Source organism: Sturnira hondurensis, unplaced genomic scaffold (genome assembly GCF_014824575.4).
Source record: "Sturnira hondurensis isolate 20B ecotype Veracruz unplaced genomic scaffold, ASM1482457v3 Scaffold0014099, whole genome shotgun sequence".
Lineage (NCBI taxonomy): Eukaryota > Metazoa > Chordata > Mammalia > Chiroptera > Phyllostomidae > Sturnira > Sturnira hondurensis.
In genome coordinates, this window is record NW_028086730.1 from 58,605 (window position 1) to 72,959 (window position 14,355).

General features: G+C 59.5%; 1 protein-coding gene across 1 annotated transcript in view; it reads right to left on the bottom strand.

Moving 5' to 3' along the window:
• The window catches only part of UNC93B1 (unc-93B1 regulator of TLR signaling), a 29,476-nt gene extending 19,620 nt beyond the window's left edge, over nucleotides 1-9,856 (bottom strand). The window contains exons 1-11 of the mRNA XM_037062507.1: nucleotides 9,697-9,856; nucleotides 9,450-9,591; nucleotides 8,746-8,899; nucleotides 6,280-6,441; nucleotides 5,967-6,099; nucleotides 5,542-5,635; nucleotides 4,843-4,967; nucleotides 4,129-4,311; nucleotides 3,390-3,663; nucleotides 1,203-1,321; nucleotides 26-548 (exon numbers count right to left, since the gene is read on the bottom strand). Coding sequence (XP_036918402.1) covers nucleotides 210-548; nucleotides 1,203-1,321; nucleotides 3,390-3,663; nucleotides 4,129-4,311; nucleotides 4,843-4,967; nucleotides 5,542-5,635; nucleotides 5,967-6,099; nucleotides 6,280-6,441; nucleotides 8,746-8,899; nucleotides 9,450-9,591; nucleotides 9,697-9,789 — 1,818 coding nt within the window. The 5' untranslated portion in view covers nucleotides 9,790-9,856 and the 3' untranslated portion in view covers nucleotides 26-209. The remainder of the gene's footprint in view (nucleotides 1-25; nucleotides 549-1,202; nucleotides 1,322-3,389; nucleotides 3,664-4,128; nucleotides 4,312-4,842; nucleotides 4,968-5,541; nucleotides 5,636-5,966; nucleotides 6,100-6,279; nucleotides 6,442-8,745; nucleotides 8,900-9,449; nucleotides 9,592-9,696) is intronic.
• Nucleotides 9,857-14,355: the final 4,499 nt, after the last annotated feature.

Here is a 14,355-nt window from a genome sequence, read left to right on the forward strand (position 1 = left end):
TGGGTTCAGCTGTGCTTTTTCAAACCCTAGGCCCAGCCCCACCTAGGAGGAGGCTGAGGAGCTGATCCCAAGCTCCAGGTGGTCCCAGGTTCTGGGAGGGGTATTCCCAAACATGGGGGTGGATGGCAGAAGGTCCTTCCTGAAACTGGCGCAAGAATCAGGGGAGCCCCTGTCCTGAGACGCAGTAAGCGAGGCCTGCAACAGGCCCCTCACTGCTCCTCAGGCCCGTCGCCTTCCTGCGCCTGTTCGTAGGGGCAGGGCCGGCGGCCGAGGCCAGCTGGCTCGGGGCCAGGTCCAGGCGCTGCTCCCTGGGCCTCGTCCTCCGCACAGTCCCCCCGGCCGCCACCGCCGCCGCCTCCGTAGCGTTCGCCCTCCACGTCGCTCTCATCAGAATTGTCCTCCTCCAGGTAGCGGTAGCCGCGCACCTTGTGCTGTGGCCGTGGGATGCGTGGCTGGCGTGGGACCACGCCCCGCCGCAGCTTTTGTTCCATCAGCAGGTACGAGATCATGGCCACCACCAGCGTCAGCAACAGCACCGCCAGCTTAGCCTGGGTGCACAGGGAAGGATGTTGGGGACCCGTGGGGTGCCGCCCCCAGCCTCCCTCGTCCCACCCTGCCTCTCACCTGGATAGGCCCACTCCCACCCGCTGCCTCAGCACCCTCCTGCCTGCAGGACTCAATCCCAGCTCGGCCCTTTCCGGGCACATGTGAAGACGTGGACAAGTACGGACACTGTCTGGCCCCCTTTCACCAGGGCTTAGGCTACTATCCCTTACATGGTGGGGGAGGGGGGGGGCTTTGCACATCACCACTGGGGGCGGGGGGGCGTGCAAGAAATGCTTCCTAGGTGTCTTTGACTGTAACCCACAGCCAGAAAATTCTACATCACAACTCAGTACCTACACACATAACTGCATGCATACTCCCTGCTATTTTCTATTCTATTCCATTTTTAAAAATGCGGGTCAGGCAGGGCCTGCTAAACCGGCCCATCAGCTGGGTGGAAGCAGAGCCTGCAGGCCCCTGCTCCTCCATGGCCACCAAGGGAGGCAGACGCTCAGCATTCCTCAGGCCCAGCACCCAGGGAACAGGTCCTCCGGCTAGACACGAGGTAGCTGGGATGCGCCACAGGTGAAGAGTAAACTGGGGACCCTTCCAGAGAGTGGGAAACGGAAGCCCTCCCACACCCCACTCAGGCTCACCTTCATGGGCAAGCTGGAGCCCAGGTACACAACGAAGATGGCCACCGCCTGCCACCAGTGGTAGATGGTGAAGATGAAGTCTTGCCTCTCTTTGTCCTCGTACAGGATCCCCAGCAGTGCTGCAGGCAGGCAGGACGGGGCAGGAAGGGAAGAAGTGTCACCCAGGGCTCAGGGTGCCTCATCTCCCACCAGTGAGTGGCCTAGGTTGTGCAGGGTCCCAGTTCCTGGACCGGGATCACCTAGAAAGCTGTTGCAGCTCAGTGCTGGCCTGCCCCCTAGTGGAGACCCTGGTTACCACGCTGCCCGAGGAGCTGAGCTGATTAAAGACCAGGTGAGATGGGACCCAGGTGGGCCCTGCCCTGGGGCACCCGGGGCCTGAAAAGTGGAAAGCATGTGTTGTCACATCCTGTCCCCTTTTGGACCCCAAGCTCTTCCGTGCCAGGCCTACAAGGCCCATTTCTCCTCCTCACCCCAACTCAGGGAAGGCAGCCTGCTTGCAGCCACGAGCTTTCCACAAACCGGACCTGAAGTTGGGGGACTTGACCGTATTCCCCAGTCCTCCCTGGGTGGGCAGAGGGGCACTGCACAGGGAGGCAGGCGACCCAGAGTCTACTCTCAGGCCAGCAAAGTGGAGGGAGTAGGTACAGAGACGTGGACTCAAACGCAGGCTCTGTGGGTGACTTGAAGTGAGTTACTATAATTTGCCATGTCTAATGTACTCCCAGGTATAATGCACACCCACGTTTTGGGCCCAAACTTTCAGGAAAAAACCTTTCATTTTAATTTTTAATTCAGTTTTTTATTTATATACATTTAGAAACAAACCGATGATCGTATTCCAGGGTATATCGAATTAGCACTACCCGTGTATAAGGCACATCCTTCTTTTTCCCCTCAAATTTTGGGCAAAAAAAGTGTGCATTACACACGGTAACATGTGATCACCCCCAGAGCCGCTTTCCCAGCTGTAAACGAGATCAGGCACATGTTACATTGTGGGCCTGAAATGTGAGAAAGCCCACACAGCGCCTGTCCAATCAAACCCTCGCCTGCTGCTCAGACATGAACAACTCTGTCCCGAGGCCCTACAGTGTGACCGTACCCCCTGGGGCTGCTGGCAACGGACATGGGGTCCCAGGGCCCACAAAGAGAGAACAGAAGATCTTGGCAGAAGGGGCTATCGGGACCAGGCCCAAGTTCAGACATCTCATGATGCCCAAGGTGCCCAGACTGCATGTTACCCAGAGCTGGCTGTCCCCGAGCAGAACAGCCAAGGGAGTACGGTCCAGAGTGTGAGGCCCATCCCAACAGATACAGGTGCCTGATTCTCTGTGCTGGTGAGCGCCAGGGTCACCCGAGCCAGCCCCCGCCCTGCCTGCAGTGAGCATGACCTCCACCGCTCCACACCCCCAGTGGTGACGTGCAAAGCCATCGACAGCACCAGTCCATCAGAACAGATGCTGATGCGGAGGACCCAAGTGGCTGCCCCTCTGTGTACCCGCCGCATGGCACTGGCATATCTCTGATTCACCCCCTCCTTTCTGTAAGCAGGGCCCCACTGCCCAGTGCCCCCACTGCAGCCCACTCTTAGTCCTGCCTGGACTTGGACTTAGACCTGCAGCCTGGACTCTGCCGTGTCGGGGCCGCATACCTGCTCCTAGCTCCTCTCTGTAACGGCCATATCTGCACCTACGCCCTGGGCTGTGGGCAGGGCCGCCTGCTGCTTCCCATGCTCCATAGGGCACAGACCTAGAATCTGCCCCCAGTGTCATGGAAACTGCCCGACAGGCGCTGTTCCCTGGTTTGAAGGCAAAGGTAGCCAGTGCGTTTTTCACACTGTCCTTCAGAGGTTTCCACAGAGCTCCCTACCTACCCCATGTAAACACACGATCACACGCTGACCCCTCAGTGTCCACAGGGCCCCATGACCAACCCGGGGTGTCCACAGGGTGTCCATGCCATATGACTCCCATACTTGTCCCAAGAGTGGCCATGGGACTCTCACCCCTGTAGTGTTCGCAGGGATCTCCTCCCGCCTCTACTGTGTCCACAGGACACTATGACAGGCCTCCTGCGTGTCCATGGGACTCCACATCAGTCCCTGGGGTGTCTGTGCTGCCTGCAACCACCCCAAGGTAGCCACGTGGCCCTCTGCCCGGCCATCCCGGGCCCCGTGGCCATACTCACTGGAGAGCCCGGTCTTGTTGAGGGCACTGCCCACACCCCAGAGGACCGCTGCCACATAGAGGAGCCACGTGTGCTGCAGGGCCTTTGGTTTAGGGGCCCAGAAGAAGAGGCCGACAGTGAGCAGCAGGTGCAGTCCGGACCCGGACACCAGGGGCACGTGGCGTGGCAGCCACAGCCCCATCAGGCCCAGCAGCGAGGAGGCCGAGGCGCCCAGGCTGTAAGCCACGAGGAGGCAGGCCAGGCGTTCCAGCCCAATGGAGCACACACCGTAGCCCTGGGGGACAAGAGTGAGGGTGTGAGGCCCGCTGGCCCAGGCTCCAGCTCTGCCCACAGGTCCGACTCTAGGCCGCACCCTGCCCTCTCTGGGCCCCCTGAGTCAGCGAACATCTTCAGGGGCTCTTGGGAAGCTTCAGGGGTCAGGTCCGGGCTAGAGAATGAGAAAATGCTTGGCCGTTGACCCATGCACCAAGGCTGCACCCCACACGGAGTCAAAGGCTTGATGGGTGTTACCCTACTTCAACCAGATTACACCTCTGAGAGTGACCGTCTCTACTAGGGTCACCTCACAGGTGAGGTGACTAAGGTTCCGAGAGGGGGAAATGATTTGTCCAAGGTGGAGGGGGAATAAGAGAAGAGGAAGGGGAATATGTGGGACATACTTGTCCACACTCATACCTATATTCAAAACTCAGGTGCTGTTCCTCTGAAACTCAAGTTGAACCATACATACTGTACTTACCAAGGCCAGACCAGTGCAAGCAAAGAGCACCTCAAAGCCGCTGTAGATGAAAAAGGGCGTGAGGTGGCGCAAGCGAAAGTCGCGCACGTGCTTGAAGGGTAACTGAAAGATGTTGCCCCAGCCCACACTACGCAGATCGATCTCCTCTGTGGGCCGGTAGGCCGCACCGCACAGGCCCAGCACCTGCGAACGAACCCGCAGGATGAGGAGGCCCGCAGAAGGCGGCCCGCCCCGCCCCGCCCCTAGACACAAGCCCCACCTTTGTCCCGGCCGCGCCTCAGACACGCCTACAGACCTCGGCCTTGCCCCCCCAGCCCCGCCTCCATCTTAGCCACGCCCCCAACGCCTTAGTCCTGCCTCCAGTACCGCCCTCGGGCCCGAGGCACACCTTCCGACCCTTGCCCTGGGTTCCACCTCCAGCCCAGGTTACTGCCAGCCCTCTGGGACCGGTCTCCAGGAACTCGACCCCACATCTGGCCTGGTTCCTCTCCAACTCCAGTCTCAGTCCACAGATATCTGCCTGCCCTATTGCCCCGAGGCTCAGGGGTGCTTCCCCCAGGACTCAGGGGTGCTTCCCCCAGGACTCAGGTCTGGTTCCTGACTCAGACCACGCCTCCAGGCCCAACCCTGCCCAGGCCGCCAGCCACCAGCCCAGACTGCAGCCCTGGTTCATTCCTAGACTTCATGGACTCCACCCCAACCCCGGGGCCGCACCAGGAGCATGGCCACGAAGGCCACGGCCATGAGCACGCTCTCCACCACAATGAGGTTGCGGCTCCGCGGCAGCGTCCGGAGAACCGTCTTGTTGAAGCCGCTGAGGATGCCCTGACTGTTGGTGCCTGAGAAGGGGCGGAGAGAGCATCGTGAGGCAGGAGGTAGGGCATACTCTCAACTCAGTCACAGAGAAATGCAGCAAGGCTAGTGGGTGGGAGGGGAGAGCTAGAGGGCGCGAGCGAGGGCAGTGTCCGCAAAGGCAGTGTTCCCTGGGGTGATTTGGAGGTGAGGGCCAGGAGGGCTGAATGCATTCCAAGAAGAGAAATACTTTCCCCCATCCCCTTTCCTGCCTTACTGCACCGAGGCTGGAGGTGGGGGGCGCCAGTCCCTCTCCCACCTCCATACATTTACTGTGCACTGATTGAACTCAGGGTATGACTTGGCCCCAAGATTTCACAGGCAGCTTCATCCCAGATGGCACCTCCTCCAGGCAGCTTTCCCTCTTGCTGGGTCAGATTAACTACAGACTCCAACAGGGTCCCTGCACCTTGCCCACCAGAGCCATGGGACATGGGACTCTCTGCCCCAACCCCTGTGAGAGGGAGCAGCCTCTCTGCCTTCAAGGGCCCAGTGTCTGCAGGATAACTCAATGGGGGACGTGAGCAGGACTTGGGGACACCCCCCGCCGTGAGGACTAACCGCAGCTGTGCACGTTGTACAGTGTGTGGTTCAGGTCGTACAGGTAGTTGTTCAGGAAGTAGATCATGGGCAGCTGGGCGCAGGCAAAGCTCAGCTGTGGGCAGGAAAGCAGCTTGGGCCAGGCTTGGGGCATGGAACCAAGCAGGGGGCACAGGCATGATCTGGGAGGGTCTGGGCACAGCCATGGGGGACAGGAGCCCTCCCACCCCTGGGGCAGCTGCTGGAATGTGGGGGCGGGGGGACTGCCTCCTGGTCAGCACTGTGGACAGCAAGGGAACAAGGTCGCAGTCACTTGGGGTAAGCAAGCAGGGGTTGGCTCAAGAAAGGGCAGTGGGACTATAAAGCTGAAAAGGCTGGAATGGGCTCCAATGTGTGGGTCCTCGGGGTATCTGGTGGGACCCCAGGGCCCCATATGTAGCACTCACGTGGAAAAAGCTATAGAAGATGGCTTGGAAGACCAGGAGATAGGGCGCGTGGGAACCCCGTGGCGGGCGTTGCTGGGGGTCCTGCCCGTCCCGCTCCTTGTAGTGGGAGTACTCATAGTACTTCTGGGCCATCCTGGACCACAGAGGACAGAAGGCTCCCCCGTCCAACCTCTGCCAGACATCTCTGCTTCCCGCACCCAGAGCCATGGGCTGGCCAGCCCTTGCATCCCACAGATGGGGAAACTGAGGTCCCGAGGGCAGAGGGGGCCAATCCCAGGTCTCCAGCCTCCCACCCTGCCGCCCCCAGACGCACCTGGTGATGTAGTTGCCCATGGAGGCCCAAAGAGGCACGATGGCCATGCCCAGGGCCACTGCGGAGGGCACTAGCGTGTAGTAGCGTTCCCAGTAGTTGGTGGAGACGAAGAGGGCGTAGATGCCCACCCCCAGGAACATCATCCACTTGGTGCCAAAAAACCTGTGGGCAGTGAGAGCTGTGCTGATACTGCATCTTACCGGGACTGCCGGGGCCGAGATCAGAGTGGCCACAACACAGTTCATGCGTCTGTGTGAGGTGGGGAGACACCCCCCGGCCGGGGCATCAAGGACCCTAAGATAGAGTCTCAGAGACAGGGAGTTGCTAAGTGGCCTCAGGCGAGCCAGGGGTCCATACCCCTGCCCTCCGGGCTGTCTTGTGGGTGCAGAGCCCAAACCACGAGTGTCTCCTAGCCACTGCACAGTGGAAGGAGATAAAGCAGGGCAAGGCCTGTGTCCTCACCCAGCCCTCATCTGTGTTCTGGGCTGACTCACCATCCTCTTCCCCACCCACCCGCACGTGCTGGGACTGCGGGGCCCAGGGACATGTCCAGAGGACTCGACCCACGCCGGCTCAAGGAGACTCAGGAGCAGAAAGAGGAAGACACTCCTGTGCTGGCCCCGGCAAGGCCAGCACCCAGGGGCCCCTCCTCCCAGCCCACTGCTCCTGCAGTGCATATGGTGAGTCAGGAAGGTTTCAGCTCACTGGCTCTGAGAAAATGTCCCACCGTACTCAAAGGGGGTTGACGAGTGACAGTAGGGGCATGGATGCTGGTCGAGCTAAAAGCCACCACCAAGATCTTTGGTTTGTTTTTTTAAGTATTTGTGCTCATTAGTTCCCTTTGGTTCCCAGGGAGCTCCAAGTGAAGCGAGCCTAGTTTTCTGACATGATTACTCTTTCTTCTATTGCAGGGCCCTGGTTCTTTCATTATCCTTATGTTGCCACATAATGAACACAGGGGCAGCCCCCTCCGATGTGGCTGAGGGAGGGCAGGTCACACAACGTGCACTGAACTTCGTAATGGAGTAAAACAGGACAAAAGTGAGAACACTAGCAGTTGTTGCTAGTGAGGCGCAGTGACACGCGCGCCCTGGCCGGTGGTGGCTCACTCGGTGGGGCACAGTTCCGCAACTCGAAAGCTCGCCCGTTCCATTCCCAGTCGGGGTACAGGCCTGCGTTCCCGGTTCAGCCCCCGGTTGGGGTGCAGGTGAGAGGCAACAAATCAACGTTTCTCTCTCGGATTGGTTTCTCTCCCTCTCTTTTTCATTCCCTTCCCCTCTCTCTAAAAATAAACAAATAAATAAAATCTGTTTAAAAAATGACACACAGCCAGTGAGGGGCAAGGGTGGGGGTTGGGAGCCACTCTGCCTGGGTTCACACCTGCCGTCGGCCACGTGCTGCCCATGTGACTCGGGCAAGCTGTTCAAGCTCTTGGTTTCTCTTTGTCTAAGCTTCCAGGGCCTCCCTCAGATGGCAAGGAACAAGCTAAGGCTTAGCAGTGCCCAGCACACAGGAAATGCCGCGAGCCAGCCCTTGTCAGTCATGGTCTCGAGAGCCAATAAGCCTTTCGTATGCCTGTGACCTAGTAAGGGCCCCGCTGGGAGTTTATCCTGGGATTTTTTTTTTTTTTAATTTGAAGAAGAAAACAGCTACTAAGCACAAAGTGAACCTGCAAAAAAGCAGAAGGTGCTGCAGTGCATTGCTCTGAACCAGTGGGGTGCCCGCAACTCTGTGGAGAGTGGCTCCCCCACAGAATCCACACTGGGAAGCAGGGGACAGGCCAAGAGGTGTACAGTGCAAAGAAAGCAGAAGTGGACATGACACACACATGCTCTGGTGACAAGGCCGTAAATGGCATCCTCCATGCTGGTGGGACAAGGGACAAAGCTGGTGTACTGGAGGGCTTGGGAGGGATTTCTTTTTCCTGATTCCCATTATGATTCTAACGCTGTTTGTGCAATTGTGATAAAGGATTTTTTTGTTAAGATAGGGGGACAAAAACCCAAGGGATCTGTCCACTGGTCTCTGGGGCCTGCCTGGCAGGTGGGGTGCTTGTGGCTGTGCGTCTTCAAGAGGCCAGGATGCATGCAGGCTGCAGCGGGAGCAGGCCCCGGGGCCCTGCCCTGCACGGCCTTTCTGGGAACTGTCCCTCCACACCAGCCACAGCTGCCTGGGCCAGGGCTGGGTGCCAGGGTCTTGCTGATCAGACTGTGGCTCCAGACCACAGAGGACGGCATGAGGACAGTGCCCCACGGGTCACAGGAAAGCTGAGGGAAGGGGGCCTGGGTGAATTTCTGTTGCTTGAAACCCAATGTGCCCTTGGCAAAGCTTTGTCTCCTTCCCCAAACCCGGCTTCATCCCTTCTCTCCCAACCCCCAGGGAGGCAAGGACTCCCCGACCTGCCCCCTCCCAAGACCGCCAGGTCAGCCCCTGAGCCCCTTCAGGATGGGGGCAGCCCCGCCCCACCTGATGAGCAGGGGTGTGTAGAGGAGGGCTGCGATGGGCGTCACGTTGATACCCATGAGCATCTTGCTGTCGATGTCCGGCAGCCCCATGTTGCCGTACTTCACCTCTCGGTAGGTCTCATCGTAGTGCAGGATCAGCTGCATCTGCAGGAGGCCTGGGGACAGGGGATGAGTGCGGAGGGGCGGCCTGGCAGGGGAGCGACCCGCAAAGCACGCAGAGGCTGGAACGCTTTCCCCAGAGGGCGCCCTATTCCAAGGCCCGAGAGGACGGAGCGGGAAGCCGGGCTGGGCCCAGCGCTCCACCAGCTGCAGCATCATCCGCGACTTGAATCCATGCCCCCAGCTCACTCCTCCCCTGGGCCACCCGCCTCGCTTTGCAGGGCCCCTGGCCCCCAGCCCCCTGCGCCTGCCCACGCATTCACGCAGGCTCTGCTTGGGGCCTCCGAGACATCGCAGCCTCCCTCCCCACGTGGGGGGCGGGGTGGCTGCGAGGGCAGCTGCAGCTGCGAGGGCAGCAGACTGGGAAGTGAAACAGGAAGGGAGACCAAGTGGCCCCCTAAGGTTTCTCTTTCCCACACGGGATCTGGCGGTAGGGTGGGGTGGGGTGGGGTGAGGTGAGGGTCGGGAAGCCCGGGGGTCCCGGCGCCTGAGCCCGCCGGGGGCCGGCAGTGTCCCCGCGCCTGGCCCCAAGCGCGCAGTACCCACCCAAGTAGACGCCGTAGGTGAGTGTGCCGCCGGCGCTGGCCGCCAGCACGTTCTTGAGCACGCCGAGGCGCTTGCGGCGGTAGTAGCGGCGCTCCTCCTCCTCCTCGTTGTAGTTCGGGTACGCGCCCACCAGCTCGTCCAGCTGCGGGGCATGCACAGCGCTCGCACCGACCATGCCCCGGGCCTCGCACCCCCGCCCCGGCCCTCCGGGTCCCCTAGCCCTCCAACGGTCCCCTGCCCCGCTCACCGGCGCGTCGGCCCCGTCGGGAAGCCCGAGCCGGTCCTCATCGCCCTGCGGCCCCGCGGCCCCTGCCACCGGGTAGAGCGGCGGCTCCGCCATAACCGGACCCCGCCGGACGACTCCAGCCGGCGGCCTCCTGCGTCTCAAAAGCGGGGCCAGACCCACACTTCCTCCAAGAGGCGAGGACTTGCCCCGGCGCGCCCCGCCCCGTGCTGCCCGGAGGGCCCTCTCCCGCGGGAGGGGCGGCCCCGGCGCCGGAGGGGCGTGTCCTGGGCGTCCGTGCTTGAGCGCGCGGGTCCCTGTGAGGCCAGGACCCGGCCTCGGGGATGAGAGAAGCTGCTCCAGTCCACCGCCCTCGGCCACTTCTGGCGTTGTGCCTTTAGGATTAATTCGCTTCTCCGTGTCTTGGTTTCCTCACCTGTAAAAGGCAGCTACGGGGCACTACTTCCTAGGGCTGTTGCTGGATTACTGAGTAATGCAAAACCTTAGAAAAGTGCCAGTTGCTAATAAGCTCCCCTCAGTATTACTGCTGACTCCCAGCCCCAGTGGGTGTCCATGCAGTTCAGCAAAGAGCCCGCAGAGCAGCCCCCCAGAGAGCTTCTCCCGCAGGACTCGGCAGTCCGCGCCCACCTCCCATGCACCCTCCAGGGTCGCTTTGAGCATCTGCATGTCCGTGAGAGCTCTAGCCGGGCCAGTTGGAGGCCAAGATTGTGGTGGCTGCTGGGCTGCGGTGGGGTGACCCCATCACCTCCCTGCAGCAGGGTTCAGAGCCTCCCGCACCCACCCTGCAGGGCACCGGCTCCGGGGCTGCAGGGGGAGCCCGGCAAGTTCCCGCCTTGCCCGATCTGCCTCGCCTGTAGCACTAGCTGTTGCTCTGGTTACAGACACGTGGGAAGCTTTTTAAACTCCGTGCTTCCCAGCATAGTCTCCTCAACCAATTGTGCTGGGAAAGCTGGTCAGAGCGCTGCCAGAGGCAACGGGTGGATGTTCATCTCTCACATAGGTGTGTGTGTGTCTCTCTCTGTCTCTCTGGCTCCCTTTCTCTCGAAAACCAATAAAATAATTTTTTAACATGGGCAGAGGAACTAACTGAACATTTTCTTCCAAAGAAAATATCCAAATGGCCAACAGGTACGTGAGGAGGTACTCAACATCACTAATCATCCGGTAAATGCGAATCAAAACCTGTGACAAATGGCTGTCGCTCAGACGGCGAGAGAAGGGTGCTGGCCTGGTTGCGGAGAGAAAGGGGCTGCTGTGCACCTTGGCAGTGTTGTGAACTGGTGCAGCCGTCGTGCAGAGTGGCATGAACTGTTTCTCCTCTCCGGTTTAACTGTGTGTCCCCAAAGGTGACCACTTGCATGCAGAGGCTCGTGTCGGGCACTTAGTAGGTGCTCAGTAAATGAGGGTCGATGGAGGGATGAGCGAAGTAGATCTACTAGCAGGGTTGCCAGGAAGGCGGAGAGCTGGGGGCATGCAGGGCGCGAATCTGCAGAGGCTTCTGGCTTCGAGGTGGTGGAGCTTTCCACAGGCCACACCCATGTGCGGAGATGGGCAGCCAACACAGGTGGGGGTCTTGCCCGGGGCGCTGGGAGGTGAGAGAGAGAGAAGGAGCAGGAGGGAGGGCAGGGCCTGAGCTCCGGGCAAGGGGAACTGGGAGACCAGGGATGCAGTGGATGCTGGGAGGCCTGGGGCCTGGGAGGCCGAGGTCAGAGAGTGGACACCGGTGATGACCAAGTCCAGGGTGTGGCCAGGGCATGGGGTGGGGAGGGCATCAGGGCGTCCAGGAGGTCAAGGAGCTACAGCGGGGCAGTGGACTTTGGCGCCCCAGAAGGATGCAGTCTTGTAGACTTGCACAGGCGTGCAGGTGACTGACTGAACAGGAGGAGGGAAGTGGGCTGCTCCAGGCAGGTGGGGCGCCCTCAGAGAGTGGGCTCAGTGGAGCACAGGGTGGGAGGCTGGGGGCCCGTCTCTCTGGGGGACAGTGAGGGGGACACCAAGAATGACCGCTTGCTCCTTCCAGGACTGTCCCCCTCTGAAACCATATTGGAAGAGGGGCCACTGGGCCTGAGGATAGCCTAGCATCTGTGGTCTGTAAATGACCCCTTCCTTGCCTGCCCCCTTCTTGGCACAAGGCCACTAAGGAAAGAAATAATTCAGCCAAGTGCATTGGACTGGCAGCCATATCTCCTTCGTCTTCTCTGGGCTTTAGTGCGGGGAGCCCTTCACCTCGACTCCTGGGCACACACCCCAGTATTTCCTCACCTGCCAAATAAGCTGAAAAGCACCTCTGTGGACTGCAAACTGAATAGAGGGGAAAGGCTGGCCGTCAGGGGGAAGAGACGCATCTTAGAGGCCGAGTGGACCTTGAGGGAAAGCTCTTGGGGAGGGAGACAGGGCAGGGGAGACTTTTAATGGTCACCACATGGGAAGGGGGCAGGTGCAGAGGAGTCCTGTAGAGGGAGCCAGGGCACAGGTAACCTGGGAAGGAGCCAGGAGGCTTCGGAATGCCGTGTCTTGAAGCGACAGCTGAGAGCCGGCAGCATGGTGGGGTCAGGGCCCCACCTCTGGGTGAGGCAGGAGGGAAATTCACGGACCCTGGGGATGCATTTCAAGCTGGCCGGGTGTGTGGTCCTGGGGGGTGTGGGTCATCCAAGGAAGGGTCTTTGCCCTTCCCAGGCAGGCCACCTGCTCAGGGGGAGAAAGGGCAAGACTTGCTGCTCATCGGTTTTGTGTCTCCCACCAGAAGGGACCACCAAGGTGAAACTAATCAGAGTATTTTAAGAAACAGCTAGAAAGCCAAGAGAAGGTGGAAGGGAAGCGGTGGTCGGTCCTCTAAAAGGCCCCGCCAGAGCCACCGTGCGCCAAGGGTCCTCCATGCAGACCCCACCAGCAAGACATTACTTGCAGCGGAGTAGCAGCGACTTCTCACAGGCTGATGGCCTGCCGCGTGGCTGGATTTCTCTCTCTGAGGTCCCTCCCTGCCCAGAGGAGAGGCTGCTCTGTGGTTGAGGGTCCCAGAGTAACCGACAGTCTTTGCTCCGCGTTGGCTCCTGTGGTCCGTGGGCTGTTCTAAGTTGCTTTATTAACACCGACTCAGTTTGGAACTTTTTTCTGGTAGCTTGTTTCCAAACCCAGCACCGTGGCACACAACGACAGCACGCTAGCCTCGTTCGTGTCTACACGCCAGAAGCGACTCGTTTCTTTCTTTTATTTAAGTGCAGACAGAGAAGGCAAACATGGATGGCCCCAGGAGTGACGAGAAATTTCAGTCTTGTTAGCAGACCACACCATCGCACCAGGGGACTTTGAAAGGCCACCACTTTCAGCCCCAAACCTCTAAAATCTGCTTATACTCAGTCACTCGGTCGCTTAGCGAGAACCATCACTGGATCAGCCCAGGCATGGGGCTTGGACGTGACTGACCAACCGCCCCGGAGATGGATGGAGCTCTCACATACTTGAGCAACAGGCTCCCTGATTGGATGGGACCCAGGAAGTGCTTTCCCAGAGGGAAAGGGGAGAAACCAGGGAACTTCTCCCTGGGAGGCACGTGGGCCTGGTGTGGTTCCTCCAGGGTCCCAGCACCCACAGATTGGGCCCCTGGATGACTCTGGCCCTTTGGGGGCTGATGACTGACCCTTCAGTGCTGGGACTGCATGTGAGCTGGTACTGGGGGACCAGATAAACACAGCCGTGTGGCCTGCAGCACAGAAACCGACCGAGGCCAGCAGGTCCCTCCCACCGCCATCCAGGCCACGAACATTCCGATTCACACCCCTAGGAAGGAGCAGCCACACCTTCCTTGCTGCTTTTGAAGGACTTTCTCGATAATAGGTTTTATCGTTTGTTCTCATTACAAAACAAGCGGGCCTCACAGAAAAGCAAACAGGAGAGAGAGACATGTTGCTCCCAGTTCAAACACCCTGAAATAGCTCCTGGGATGTGGAGAAGCCCGAGTGTGTCACCCTGCATTGTGTCCCCAACAGGAGCGTACCGGGCCAGCTGCACACCCACCTGACACTGTGTCCCTGAACTAAAGTAAATCGTTACCATTTCTTTGCAACTAAAAGCCATAGGCCCTGCCTGGTGTGGCTCAGTGGGCTGAGCACCAGCCTGTCACCCAAAAAGGTTACTGGTTCAATTCCCACTCAGGGCACATGCCTGGGTTGTGGGCCAGGTCCCCAGTTTGGGGGCGTGGTGAAAGGCAACCGATCGATGTTTCTCTCACACATTGGTGTTTCTCCCTCTCGTGCCCTTCCTCTCTCTCTAAAAATAAATAAATAAAATCATTTATTTTTTCTTAAGATTTGCCTCTCGAGTGCCCCCTACTGGGGACCTGGCCCACAACCCAGTCACGTGCCCTGACTGGGAATCAAACCGGTGACCCTTCAGTTCACAGGTCAGTGCTCAACCCACTGAGCCACACCAGCAGGGAAAATAAATAAAATTTTTTAAAAAGCAAAACTAAGAGCCATAGGATGGTGGTCCTTGACACAAACTCAGAGGCTGCTGGAAGTCCCCCAGCTGAGATGTGTCAAGGACCCTGCCCGGTGCCCGGCATAGCAGAGGTCCAGGAAGCAGTGGCTGCTGCTTTCGGCTGACACACGAGGCTCCCTGGAGCAGGAGAGACCCCCTGCCATGCTCTTAAACAACGGCCAGGAG